The following is a 14,676-nucleotide window of genomic DNA, read 5'->3' as shown; positions in this document are numbered from 1 at the left end:
AAAATAACGTGCTACTTCAGTGAACACATGAATGATAAGAAATCAAAACAGCTTTACTGCTGTTATGGAGAAAGTTTTAGTGGTCTGGATAGTAGATCAAGCCAGCTACAACATTCCCTTAAACCAAAGCCTAATTCAGAGGAAATCCCTAAATCTCCTCAATTCTATGAAGGCTGAGAGACATGAGGCAGCTGCAGAAGAAAAGATGAAGCTAGCAGAGGTTGGTTCATCAGGTTTAAGGAAAGAAATCATCTCCTTAACATAAAAGTTCAAGGTGAAGCAGCAAGTACTTATGTAGAAGCTGCAGCAAATTATCCACTCCCAGTTAAGATAACTAATGAAGTGCCTACACTAAACAACAGATTTTCAATGTAAACAAAAGTCTTATATTGGAAGAAGATGTCATCTAAGACTTTCATAGCTAGCAAGGAGAAATCAATGCCTGGCTTTGCAGTTTCAAAGGACAGACTGATTCTCTCGTTAGGGGCTAATGTAACTGGCGACTTTAGGTTGAAGCCAATGCTTATTTACCATTCCAAAAATTCCAGGACCCTCAACAATTATCCTAAATCTACTCTGCCTGTGCCCCATAAATGCAAAAACAAAGCCTGCATGACAACACATCTGTTTACAACATGGTTTACTGAATATTTAAACCCACTATTGAGAGACCTAGTGCTCAGGCAAAAAGATTCCTTTCAAAATATTACTGCTCATTGGCAATGCATCTGGTCCCCAAAGAGCTCTGAGAGTGGGGTACAATGAGATTCATGTTGTTTTCATGCCTGTTAACACAACATCCATTCTGCAGCCCATGGATCAAGGAGCAATTTCAGCTTTCAAGTCTTATTATTTAAGATATATATTTTGTAAAGCTATAGCTGCCAAAGACAGTGATTCCTCTGATAGATCTGAGCAAAGTAAATTGAAAGCCGTCTGAAAAGGATTCACTTTTCTGGATGGCATTAAGAGCATTTGTGATTCATAGGAAAAGGTCAAAATATTAATATTAACAGGAGTTTGGAAGAAGTTGATTCCAGCCCTCATGGATGACTTTGTGGGGTTCAAGACTTAAGTGGAGGGAGTAACTGCAGATGTGGAAATAGCAAGAAAACTTGAATTGGAAGTGGAGCCTGAGGATGTGATTGAATTGCTGCAATCTTATAATAAAACTTTTTAACACAGAAGGAGTTGCTTCTTATGGATGAGCAAAGAAAGTGGTTTCTTGAGATGGAATCTACTCCTGGTGAAGATGCTGTGAAGATTGTTGAAATGACAACAAAAGATTTAAAATATTACATAAACTTAGTTGATAAAGCAGCAGCAGGTTTTGAGAGGATTGACTCCAAGTTTGAGAGAAGTTCTGTAGGTAAAATGCTATCAAACAGCATCACATACTACTGAGGAATCATTCATGAAAGGAAGAGTCAAACAATGCAACAAACTTCATTGTTGTCTTATTTTAAGAAATAGCCACAAACATCCTAACCTGCAGCAACCAACACTCTGATCAGTCAGCAGCCATCAACATCGAGGCAAGACCCTCCACCAGCAAAAAGATTGCAACTTTCTGAGGGCTCAGATGATGATTAGCATTTTTTAACAATAAAGTATTTTTTAAGTAAAGTATGTACATTGTTTTTTGGACATAATGCTATTGTACACTCAATAGACCACAATATAGTGTAAACATAACTTATATATGCACTGGGAAACTAAAATTTCATGTGACTCACTTTATTGCAATATTTGTTTTATTGTGGTGGTCAGAAACTGAAACTGCAGTATCTCTGAGGTGTGCCTGTACAGTGTATCAGCTGACTCCTTTCCCTTTCACAAGGAGGCCTCTGATGAACGGCCCGTGGTATAGGCATGCAGAATGCGTAAAAGCATAGTGTGGATGGACCTTATTCCTTGACTGCATCTACCTCCAGTGTCTGAAGCTCACTGGCTATGCATCAAATTTGGTGTGGGGTGAGGAGTTTTTCCCTCATGAGAACTTCCAGGTAGAGATTTTGTAATTGTCTATGTTTGGGCCTAAAATATCAAACACAGGATTTTGGCCTGAAGTTGGATTCCTATATATATGTACATATACTCATACATGCACATATACATATTTTTACACACGCACACACATACATGTGCATGTATACATGAATATAGACATACACAAACATTTAGAAATCATGAGTTCTCATGAGCACCTTCAATTTCAGTCCATCCCCTCAGGGCCTTTTCTTGCCTTCCTCCATTTCACATCTGTATGTCCTTTCTTCCACTGTGTGAATCCTAACTCTGAATAACAATACATTTACTCATTTGCTCCACCTTGTTATGCTTCTAAAATTATTTTGGAACTGCTTAGCACATAAATCTAGAAAAACAAGCCTACTGAAAATATCTTTCCATATGTTTACAGTCTCTTCTCCACACTCTTGCCCATGAATGAGGGTCTCTGTCAAATACTGTGTTGATGAGTTACTTGCATTGGTGCTTTTTTTTTTCTTTCAGGGGGTTCATTTCTTTAAGTCTGCTTCCAATTTTAGTTCCTCTTTTGTGATTTAGTTTTGTTTTTGAAGTATGTGGAAGCTGAACATGCTTCTGAAAGTAAAAAATATCCCAAAAAGGGTGCTTAGAAGAGTGCTATTTCTTCCCCAGTTCTCTCTCTTTTGTTTTGTAGGTAACCAACTACATTTGTTGATATCTCATTTGTGTTTCATCTTGTACAGCCAATTCATTTTCCCTCTCTTTCTTTTTTTCTTATTTCTTATTTCCCCTTCTTCCTTATATACATGGTACCATACAACTTTTCCCCTTTGGATTTTTTTTTTCACTTAATATTGTCTACTGGAAATCCATCCAAGTCAGCTTATAGAGATTCTTTTCATTCCCTTTACATCTCTATGTATAGCTCTTTGTACCACATTGCTTACTATAATTTACGTAGTTTATAGTATATATCTTAGCTTATTCATCCAATCTTCCATGCTTGAATGTTTACGTAAAATTACAAATAATGCTATAATTGATAAATTGTACATATGCATTTTCATTGGTTAGTCTATGAAGTCTATATGATCTAAAAAGAATAAATAACAGAAATGGAGACTAATATAAACTATATATACTGTCTATAAATGTTTTTGTAATAATGAGAAAGTTTCAACACACGTATATTAAAACTCTTCTCACAATAACCATGTTAGATCTAGCATTATGATAATGTAGTTATAACTTCATAAAAATGAGACTGTTGCTGTACACATTAATTTGAATTATAGAGATTTCAAAATAGATCTATTTTCCTTTTTAGTGGACTAAATATATCTCTTACGCAGCTCATGATAAAGTACTAGATGAAAAGCTTATGCTTGAACATAAAGAATCAATGTCAAAAACCCAAATGCAAGTAAAGAAAGAAAGAACTTCTATAGAGAAAAGACTCCCTAATAAGTACGATAATTATAGACAACTCTAAATTATTTTAAATTAACTACATCTAAAGATCTTTTTCTTTGGTTCATGAATCTGTATTTTATTATATATTTTATAGAAATTTTACATTTTGACCTAAAGTATAAATATCCTGAGATAACTAGAGAACAAAAGCTAAAGTATTCATAACTTTGGTTAATATTTCTGGTTGTAATACTATTTCACAGCCATGGGTCATGCAATCAGTATCCACCAAGGCCAAGAATGGACCAATAATTGTCTTTCACGGGATGTGTACCTTTCAGCCAACTCCAAGATGTTAGGAGTCCAGAAGGCCAATTCAATCCACTGTCCTGTGCAGTTGCCTTCTTCCAAAGACTCCAATTGGTGAAGAGAAGTTGCTGAGACCTATAACTTAAATGCAGATCAGAGGGACCAAGGGGAAAAGTGACCTGGGAGGCCTATTGGATGTACTCCAGAACATTCTGTTTTTTGAAATCCACTCATATGTAGAGGCCTTTTTGGTAACTTAATAGATAGTTTAAATTAGGATCCTATTGAGGGGAGTGTGAGAGTGCAAGTATCAGAATAGTCCCACAGATTTCCCAGCCTTGTTTGGATTTGTTGGCACTGGGAGGGACAAATATTTGGCAGTTGTCTCTTCTAGAATAAGTCATATTGCCCCTTCCCAAGGATTTCACTTGAACACAAGGTCCTGTACTATCTCTGTTTTAATAACCCAGCTGTGTTGCTGAATGTGGCTCAACACAGCATCTAGTCCTTGTTGGGTAGTGCCCTTGCTTGGGCCCACCAGGAGGATGTCATCAATATAGTGGAAGGCTAGTGCTCCATCTGGGAGTTGGGCTTTTTCCAGTTCATGGCCTTGTGGAAGGACATTAAATGTGTAATGCAACCCATTACACATAGGGCAAACTTATCCTGATCATTTGAGTGGACAGGGAGGCCATAACCGGCATTTGCAATATGAATTGTTTCATACCTACTTCCCTTAGCTTGTGAAATAGCCTTTATGGCAGTCACAATGTCAGGAGCACCAGTTTCTTGGGCTGTACCACAACATTAAGCCACCTATAATCAGTTGAGTCTATAGGCACCAGAGGCCATATGGACAGGTTGACTTAGTTATTGAATGGAGAAATAGTCTCATGGAGATCTGTGGCTTAGCTAAACTCAGCAATGAGGGCAATAATTTCTTTTCTCCTCCAGGTAGTTGTTTTTGGAGACAAATCTCTAGGCTCTGGTATTCTGGTAGGTTTATAGCTGCACACGCTCCACTAAAAATGACCCTAACTGCAGCAGTGCTCGGCTTGGGGCTGATGTGAGTTGGAGTTTACATCTTTACTAACAATACATTTGGTAGTGAGGGCTATAAAAATGGAAGTTTATAGTCCCCCAAAGCAACCCACCCACAATCAGGTCTAGGTAAGGGTCAGACAGCATTAACTGTTTCCTTTTCATCATGGTATCAGTGTTGTGGAGATCACACTCACTAGTAAACTAATATCCAGATAGCCCAAGTTATGCAATTTCTCTCCACTGCCTCTTTGAACTCTGACTTGGCATTCATCCTCAGATGCCACTGGGGGCATAGAGACATTGGCCTACCCCTAATCTTGTTTATTTGTTTCTCTCTTTTTTTGAGATAACATTGTGTACATTTCAGGTGTCTAACATTATAATTCGACTTCTGTATATACTACCGTGTGCTCGCCACCAAAAATGTAGTTTCCGTCCATCACCATGTAATGGACCCCTTTATCATTTTCACCCTCCCTCCACCCGCCTTCCCTCTGGTAACTACTAATCTGTTGTCTGCTTCTATGAGTTTGTTTTTATTTGTTTCTTTTGTTTTTTATATTCCACCTAGAGCTCTAAGTAAATGTAGGCAGAGTTCTCTGATTCATTTTAAGATTACTGGGAGAGGCAGAGGGAATAGCACTTATATTAGTAATAAGTATCATCACTGCTTTGATTCTTGTGTGGATGTGTGTTTGCCCCCGATGGCTCAGTACCTAGCCAGAAGATTCTTGGTGGAGAGTCCATCCATCTCCTCCTTGAGACTCCACTGTTGAATAACTAGACAATGTTTGCAGTGGTGGGGAACATGTCGTGCGTGGGCCAACTTATCAGAAATCAAATGGCATACAGTAGAGGAAGGAGAGTGTCTCAGGTGTTTGTATCTTTTCTTCTCCCTGTACCCTTCTTTGTCCCTCTTGGGCAAAATGGCTGGTATTGGGGAATTCAGAACCAGGGGATCTGTCGTGACTCACTCAACAAGGTACCACTGTCCCTCACTAAGTTAACAAGATTAAACATAAGTATCTCTATTCACTTTTTCCCCCTTATTTCCCTTTCTTTCTTACTTAAAAGGTAGAGTACTAAATATAAGCTCTTTTAGATTTTTTCCACTAAACATTATTTCATAGAAATACCTCCAAGTCAGTTTGTAGAGATCTTTTTCATTCTTTTTATATCTGTATGTACAGCTGTTTGTACCACATTATATCCCATAGTTTATATTATCATAGTTTACATACATTACTTTAGTCTACAAATCTCCTATGCTTGTACGTTAAGGTGGTGTTGAGTATTTTACAATTACAAATATTCTGTAATGAATAACCTTGTGCATATGTATTTTTATTGTTTGGTTTATGAATATGTATTAATTTAAAATATTAAAAAAACAGGAAAACTAGACACTAATATAAAACATATTTGAAGCCCAGGAATATTAATGGTATGATAAAATACCTTCCACACACACCCATTAAAACTCTTCTCACAGTTTTCAGATCTAACATGGTGGTAATTTATTTATGACTTTATAAAAATGACGGAAAATTATGCTATACACTTGTTATAAATTTGAAATCTAGGGATTTCACAACGAATCTCTTTTTAATTTAGTGGATTAAAGGACTTAATTTAGTGGACTACATTCTTTTTATGTAGCTCAGGATGAAGTGCCAGGTGAAAATCGGATGCTTGAGCACCAGGACTCAATGTCAGAATCAGAAATTCAAATGAAGAAACAAAGAACTCACAAAATGGAAAGTCTTACTAGTAAGTATAAAAATTATAGATAACTTTAAATTATTTTAAATTAAGCTCATTAAAAGATCTTTTTATTTTGGGTCATAAATACGTATTTAAGCGTATATTTCATAGAAATTTTACACTTTGACTAAAATGTGAATACCCTAAGATAACTAGAGAAAAAAAGCAAAAATCTTAGTACTCTTTGGTTGGAATTTCTGGTCTTCAGATCTTTTCTTGACCATAGAACGTGCACTCAGTATACCCCAAAGCCCAAGAGCACTCGAGTAATTGTCTCTCCGTGCCTTTCAGCCGGCTCCAGGTAATTATGGATACAAAAGCCCAATGGACACCTCTGACCCATGGCAGTGGCCTTCTGTCATAGGCTGCAGTTGATAAACAGATGTTTCTGAGATCTATAACTCAAAGATCAAATGGAGATAAGAAGAGCCTAGGTGAAGGGCAGCCTAGGAGGCCCTTAAGGGCATCTTCTTGGTTATGTTCTCACTGGAAAGAAGCAGCCTTTCTGGTAACCCACAGATGGGTGTCATCAAGGACCCCAAGTGAGGAAAATGAGAGTGCAAGTAGTCAAAGAGTTCCACTAATTACTGGGCCTCTTTTTATTTATTGGAGTTGAATGGGCCAAAGCTTAGCCATCTTCTCCTCTGGAATGAGATGTTATGCCTCTTAGAGATCATGCCTACCTCTGGGAGCAGGCCATTTAGGGGTCATGACCTATGCCTTGATGACAAATATTTGAGCAATTCAGTAGCCATGTGAAAGACCTTAATAGTGTATTGCAACCCATTTCACAGAAGGTTAAATTGACCCTGATCATCTCTGTGGAAAAGGATGCAGCAAAATATGTTTATGTCAGTTGTTGCATATCAAGTTCCTTCAGTTTGACAAATAGCCTGTATGACAGTTACAATGTTAGGTGCCACCAGTGCCCAGGTCTGTACTATAGCATTGACCTATCAAAATTAGTTGAGTCACTGTGTACCTAAAGCCGTATACAAAGGTCAACTTAGGTATTAAAATGGGAAATCAAGTCTCATGGAGGATTTTCACTTCATTAAAGTCAGCAATGAGAGCAGTTATTTCTTTTGCTGCACAGGAATTTGTTTTGGGAGACACAGGTGCTAGGCACTGTTTAGTCTGGAGGTTTTCAGTCTTCCACATGCCCTATGAAAATGGCCCTAAATACAGCAGTTCCCATCAGGACTTGGGGCTGAATGTGAGTGAGGTGCACATAGAAAATACATCTATCCCAATGTACATTCAGTAGTAGGGGCTATGAAATGGAGTTTTTTTGGTGGCCTGAAAGGATACACTAATAGTAGTGTTTGACTAAGGGTCACCTTGATGATGCCCTCAGATGAAAAACCAGAGAGCATTGTCTCTTTCCTCCACTACTTGATGTCAGAGGTTACGGAGATCACAGTCACCTGTGCACCAGTATTCTAACGGCCTTAGAAATGCTATTTCCTCCCTTCCTCCTTTGAAATCTGACCTTGGTGTACATCCTCAGATCACCACCAGTGACAGGAATCTTGACCTAACCCCTAATTTTGTTTATTTTTGAAAGCTGGGAGGTCTGGGTGAAAGTAGTGGAGGGTTCTCTGATTTATCTCAATATCACTTGGAGGAACAGAGGGAAGAGCATTTATATTAGTCATAGGGGTCATCACAATTTGGACTTTAGTGGGGATATGTGTTGGGATCCATGACCCACTAGCTGGCCAGGAGATCTTTGGTGGAGAGTCAATCCATATCCTCCTTGAGACCCCATTGTTGAGTATCTAGTCTTAGAGATTTCTTCGGGAAAACCCTTAACCAGATCATCCAAGAGTGGTGCCTCATTACCATTTTTAGTTGCTCTGTTCACTGGTCAAACAGTACTATCTTGTTGGTAGCTACTTTTTCCATGCCTGGAAGTTTTTCAGTTAAGATCTGTATTGTGCCTCAAATCAGTTGACGTCACCTTAAAAGGAAGTTTAACTGAATTAGGTAACCAGTGAAGTTGGCTTGAATGAAATTAGAAATCTTGAGTCTGGTAAAAATCTTTCCATTAGTGTTCTCACTCCAACTGTGATCCTAGGGACCACTAGGGAGGATCATAGAGCCATTAGAGGCTCTTCAAGAGCTGATACAAACATATTTTTCAGTGGGAGGGAACTCATAATGGGTGGGCCATACTGTCAGCACCAAAATAGTACCCAGCTAAGGAAGGGAAGAGTCTCACATATTCATGACTTTCATCCCCCTTTCCCTCTACCTCCTTGCGCAATATGTGTACTGCCGAGTCTTACAATGGGGTTCGACAGTGACAAGTCCTACAGTGTGCCCCTCTCCCTCACTAAAGTTTAACAAGATTATCTCCTTCTTTGTGGAGGCAAACTACCTAAGTCTCCAAGGTCTTTTTGAGTCTCAGGGCACAACAATCCTCAGGACTCTACATTCTTTTCCATTAAAGGTAAGTCTCAGTAACTCACGGCATCGGAGGTTGTCCATTAGTGCCAAGGGTATGCTAGAACTAACAGTTGTCATTGGGTGCAACTCAGCATGCAGAGTCTCCATCTTTTTTGGACCCATCAATAACCACAAAATTGCTTCTCTAGTTTTCTTAGAGTCCTTCTGTTGAGCTCCCATTTGATTCATTGGGCATCTTGAGGAGCTGGCCTGGTGGCATAGTGGTTAAGTTCACACGCTTGGTTTTAGCAGTATGTGGTTCGCTGGTTCGGATCCCAGGCATGGACTGCTCATCAAGCTGTGCTGTGTTGGCATCCCACATACAGAATAGAGGAAGATTGGCAACAGATGTTAGCTCAGCAACAATATTCCTCAAGCAAAAGGAGGAAGATTGGCAACAGATGTTAGCTCAGGGCCAATCTTCCTCATCAAAAAAGAAAAAGAAATGCTGTGATTCATTGGGCATCTTGGTAGGTGAATCATAGGCTAAAGAGAAAGACAGTTGTTCCCCATCAAAACTGATAAACGTATGTAAATAATACAGTAGCACTCTAGAGGGCCCCATGGCATCCTCTGGTACTTTCTAAGACTCATTTGCATGACTGGCAAAGTACTGTATGGGTCTCTGGCAAGTAACCAGTAGTACCCCTCTCCTAACCATGACCTGCACAGTCACTAACACCTCCCAAAGTGTTCCTTCCAGAAAGACATTTTGCTTCATTGACCACACTGCTCTTTGTGCTAATTTGCTAGACAGATGTCAATTTTTGAGTTGGTCTATTTAGATAACAAGCCAAACTCAAAGTGGCAACGTTTATTCACTTACTGCCATAGCATAGGCTATAGTCTAGATAGAGGAAGGCACCAGCTCCGCTAATGTTCCATTTTACCCCATGGAGCAGCACCTGACAAGGGTCAGATATATCATTGCAGACTGAGGCGGGGGATGGTCTCAGAGCTGAAGGAACCTCAAACAAAGGGTTCTTGATGTTTTTTGGACCCCAGGGCTGAGGCAGCTAGAGGTCTGAACAATATTAGCACATTTACTTATTTGCTCTATCCTATAATATTTCTCAAAGCATTTCAGAATTGGTTAGCACAAGGCACTAGAAAAACAAACCAACTAAAAAGATTTCATGATTTGTTTGTGGTCCACCTCCCCGCCCCACCCCAAGTCTCATGTCCAAGAGTGAGAGTTCATGTTAAATACTGTATTAATGAGTCACTGCTTTTAAGTTTCCTTCAGCAGTTTCTTTCAAGTTTGCTTTTTGCTTACATTCCATCTTCTTATCCTTATTGATATAATTTATTTTGAAATATGTAGAACGTGAACGTACTTCCAAAAGCAGAAAGTATACAAAAAGGCATACTTAGAGGAGCCTCATTCCTTCCTCAATCTTCCCCCTCATTTTCTGGGTAACCAATTACATTGTTTTGTGATATCCTTCCTAGGTTTCCTCTATTTCTTTCTGGTTTTTTTCTCATTTCTTCTTCTTCCTTACCCAAAGGTAGCATAAAAGTTTTCCCCTTTTCGGTTTTAACTTAAAATTTTCTTAGAAATCCCTCCATATCAGTGTATAGAGATCTGTTTCATTCATATTACAGCTCTATGTACCACACTGTTTACCATAATTTGTATTATACCATAGTATATAGTATATACCTCAGTTTATTTAACCAATCTCCTATGCTTGAAAATTTATGTGGTTTTGAATATTTTGCAATTGAAAATACGCTGTAATGAATAACCTTGTACATATGCATTTTTCTTTTTAGTTCTATGAAGATGTATTAACTTAAAGTGTAAATAACCCAAGGAAACTAGAATATATATATAAAATATTATATATGTAAAATATATTTATAATATATGTAGAATATAGATGTAAAATATTATATATATATTGGATGCCTAGAAATGTTAGTGATACAGCTTCAACACACACCTATTAAAAATATTCTCACAATTTTCTTGCCACATCTTGCATTACGGTAATTTACTTATAAATTTATCAAAATGAAAGAAAATTTTGCTGTATATTTTTCATAAATTTGAAATCTAGAGATTTTCAGTAGATCTCTTTTTCTATTACGAGACTAAATGCATCTCTTTATGTAGCTCATGATGACATACCAGACAGAAATCTTATGCTTGAGCATCAAGATTCAGTGTCAAAACTCCAAATACAAGTAAAGAAACAAATGACTTCCACAGGGGAAGAACACAACAGTAAGTATAATAATTATAGATAAAGACGTTTTTAAAAATTAATCTCATCAGATCTTTTTTCTTTAGTTCATGAATATATTTTTGAGCATATAATTTATAGAAATTTTACACTTTGAACTAAAATGTGAATACCATAAAACAACCAGAGAACAAAACCATTTAACATTTAGTTGGAATTTCCAGTCATAAGACTACTTCGTGTCATGGCTCTTGCACTCAGTGTCCAGCAAGGCCTAATAACTGGTCAGGAGTCTCTCAAAGGGTGTTTACTTTCAGCCAACTACAGAGATTCTATGTCCAAAAGCCCAGTGGGCACCTCTGACATGTGGCAGTTGTCCTTTTGCAACAGGCTCCAATTGGCAGGCTGAGAATTTGCTGAGACCTGTAACTTAAAATGCAAAATAGATTAGAGGAGGTAAGGAGAAGGGTGGCCTGTGTGGCCAGTTGGAGGTCCTCCAGGGCATCTTGTTGTCAGGCCCCACTCAGGGTAGAATTCTTTTTGGTAACTTGATTGATGGGTGCCGTCATCAAAATGGCCATGTAGGGAATGTGTGAGCACCAGTAGCTAAATAGTCCCGCCAGTTGCTGGGCATCCTTTGTATTTGTTAGAGCTGAGAGCCTGGTGTGACTAAAACTCGGCGATTGTTTTCTCTGGAGTGAGACATACCATCCCTTCCCAGTTTTTTCCCAGGAATTTCACATGGGTCATGGGTCCTTGTGCCTTGTTGGTATTAATGGTGCAGCCATGTTGTTGCACGTGGGTCAACACAGCGTGCAGTCTTCGTTGGATAGTACCCTTGCCTGGGCCCACCAGGAGGATGTCATCAATATAGCGGAAGGCTAGTGCTTCATCTGGGAGTGGGACTTATTCCAGCTCATGGCCTTGTGGAAGGACACTGAAGGTATATTGCAACCCATTACACATAAGGGAAACTGATCCTGATCATCTGAGTGGACAGGGATCCTAAAAAGGGCAATTGAAATATGAATTACTTCGTACCTACTTCCCTCAGCTTGGGCAATAACCTCTGTGGCAGTCACAATGTTAGGTAATGCCAGTGCCAAAGGCTCTACTATACTGTTGAGCCACTGATAGTCAATTGAGTTTCCAGGCACCCAAGGCCTTGTGAAAAGATCAGATAGCGAACTTTGACAATGAGAGCAGTTATTTCTTTTTATCCCTGAGGCAATTGCTACTGTTTTTGAGAGACAAAAGCACTAGCTACTGGTAGTCTGGTAGGTTTACAGTCTTCTCCATACCCCACTAACATGGTCCTAATTGCAGCAATTCCCTTCAGGGCTTGGAAAATGCAATCAGGGATGCAGATAGACAATATATCTACAACAATAATCCCTTCAGTGGTGGACGCCATAACAATGGTGATATGCTATACCTTTAGTCGGGTCTGGGTGAGGGTCTTTGTAGTGATGGCTTTAGACAGAAAACCGTAAAGTGTCGTCAATTTCCCCCTCATTCTCATGCCAGGAGTTTTGGGGGTCACAGTCACCTGTGAACCATTAACCAAAAGGCCCAAGAAATGCAGTTCTCCCCCATGTCTACTTTGAGCTTAGACCTTGGCATGGGGCCTCCGTTCCTCACTATAGACATAGAGAGGTTGGGGATTTCAAGCTCTTGTTTTCTTTAAAGCAAAAAACTTTGGGTCAAATTTGGCAGGGCTCTCTGATTCATTTCAAAATTCACTGGGAGAAGGAGGAACATTACTTGTAACAGTCATAGGGACCATCACCAGGCAGACCGTAGGGGGCCTGCCCTTTGTTCCCTAGTGGCACACCACTTGTCCATGGGTTCCTGGATGAAGAGCCCATTAATCTCTTCTTTTGAGCTCCCATTGCTTAGTAACCAGACCCAGAGAGCTCTTTGGGAAAGCCCTTACCCAGACCTTCCAGGAATGTGTGCCCAATTACCATTTTTATGTCACTCTCTCTAATGGTCCCTGTTTGTTATTTTGGCAGTAGTTGCTTTTCCCTTGCCAAAGAACTTATCAGTTATGATTTGGATTATGTCACTGGCCTTACAAGGAGATTTAATTAATAATCAGCAGGAGTGGCACTAATAAACCTAGAGTCTTGTTAACAATCTTATCATCCACCACTCTCTTTCAGTGTAGAACCAAGGGACCACTGGTGTTGTTTGCAGAGCTGCTATTATGTCTACAAGCTTGGTCCAAACATGTATTTTGGTTATAGGGAACCCATCATGGGTAGGCCAAAACTGTCAGAGCCCAAATAGTACCCAGCTGAGAAAGAAGAAGGACTTAGGTGTTCCCCTCAGACTCCTTGAACAAACTTTCTGCTGTCAGGACATTCTGAAGGATGGGTACCATAGTGATGCACCCGGCAAAGTACCATTGTCCCTCACTAAGTTTAAGAAGACTACCTCTTTCATCATGCAAGTGAACAACTCAAGCCTTTAAGGTCTCTTTAGGTCACAGGGAAAAGCAATTCCAAAGAGTTCTATATTCATTTAATTAAACCACGAGTCTCATTAACTTGCTATGTCATAGGCTGTTTATCATTGTCTGGGACCTCATTAGAGCTAACAACGATCATTGTCTGCAGCTTAGCTTGCAGAGTATGTGGGAATTTTAGTCCTATCATCACAGGACAATAGCAGTGGCCAAGGAATTGCTTCCTTAGATATTTTTAGAGCCCCTCTGTTGGATCTCTAATTTGACCCACCAGGCATTTTGGCCAGGGAGTCTGGGGCTAAAGGAAAGGATGATTAAACCAAAGAGAAGGACCTTAAAACCAAAAAGCTTACATAAACAATCTGCTGGCACTCTCCAAGAGTGTTCCATGGCATTCCTGAGATAGCACTTCCTGAGACTCATTGATATGGCTAGCAAAGTGCATCGTTGGACCCTCAGACTCTTGCAAATGACCAGCTAGTACCCCCACCCCCAAGAAGCCCTGTAGACTTCTCTAGCATCTCCCAACAATGATCTGGGGGATCTTCACACTTTTTACTTTTCCAGAAAGAAAGACATTATGCTTAATTGGGCCACCCTACTTGCCACCATTTGCCACTGAGAGAGAGTTGCCATTTGGGAAGGTGATCAATTAAGACAATGAGCCAAACTGAAAGTAACAATTAAGTCTCTATTTACTTATTGCAATAATATAACCAAGAGTCTAAACATGGAAAGGGTACTGGCTCCACCAATGTTTCAACTAATGTTTCATTTTCCTGTGAAGTGATAATGGGCAAGGGTTGGATGAATTAGCACAGATGGGAGGAGACTGTCTCACTGTATGTATAGTTATTTTTACCAAATTATATCCCTTCTATACCATATATAATATGTATTTATACACACACACACATGCACCATCATATACCATAACTGGTACTATGCTCTTTTTTTCCAGTCTTATTGAGATGTAATTGGCATACATCACTGTATAAGTTTAAAGTGTACAGCATAATGTTTCACCTTACATGTATTATGGAAGGT

At 39.2% G+C, this 14,676-nt stretch overlaps 1 protein-coding gene across 1 annotated transcript in view; it reads left to right on the top strand.

Annotated features, from left to right (window-relative positions):
* CCDC7 (coiled-coil domain containing 7) overlaps positions 1-14,676 on the top strand; it is a 432,318-nt gene that overhangs the window by 311,271 nt on the left and 106,371 nt on the right. The window contains exons 22-24 of the mRNA XM_070500835.1: positions 3,342-3,452; positions 6,415-6,525; positions 11,090-11,200. Of these exons, the coding sequence (XP_070356936.1) occupies positions 3,342-3,452; positions 6,415-6,525; positions 11,090-11,200 (333 nt within the window). The remainder of the gene's footprint in view (positions 1-3,341; positions 3,453-6,414; positions 6,526-11,089; positions 11,201-14,676) is intronic.

This window comes from Equus asinus, chromosome 29 (genome assembly GCF_041296235.1).
Source record: "Equus asinus isolate D_3611 breed Donkey chromosome 29, EquAss-T2T_v2, whole genome shotgun sequence".
Lineage (NCBI taxonomy): Eukaryota > Metazoa > Chordata > Mammalia > Perissodactyla > Equidae > Equus > Equus asinus.
The sequence above is the reverse complement of the archived record's forward strand: the minus strand, read 5'-3'. Positions and strand labels throughout refer to the sequence as shown.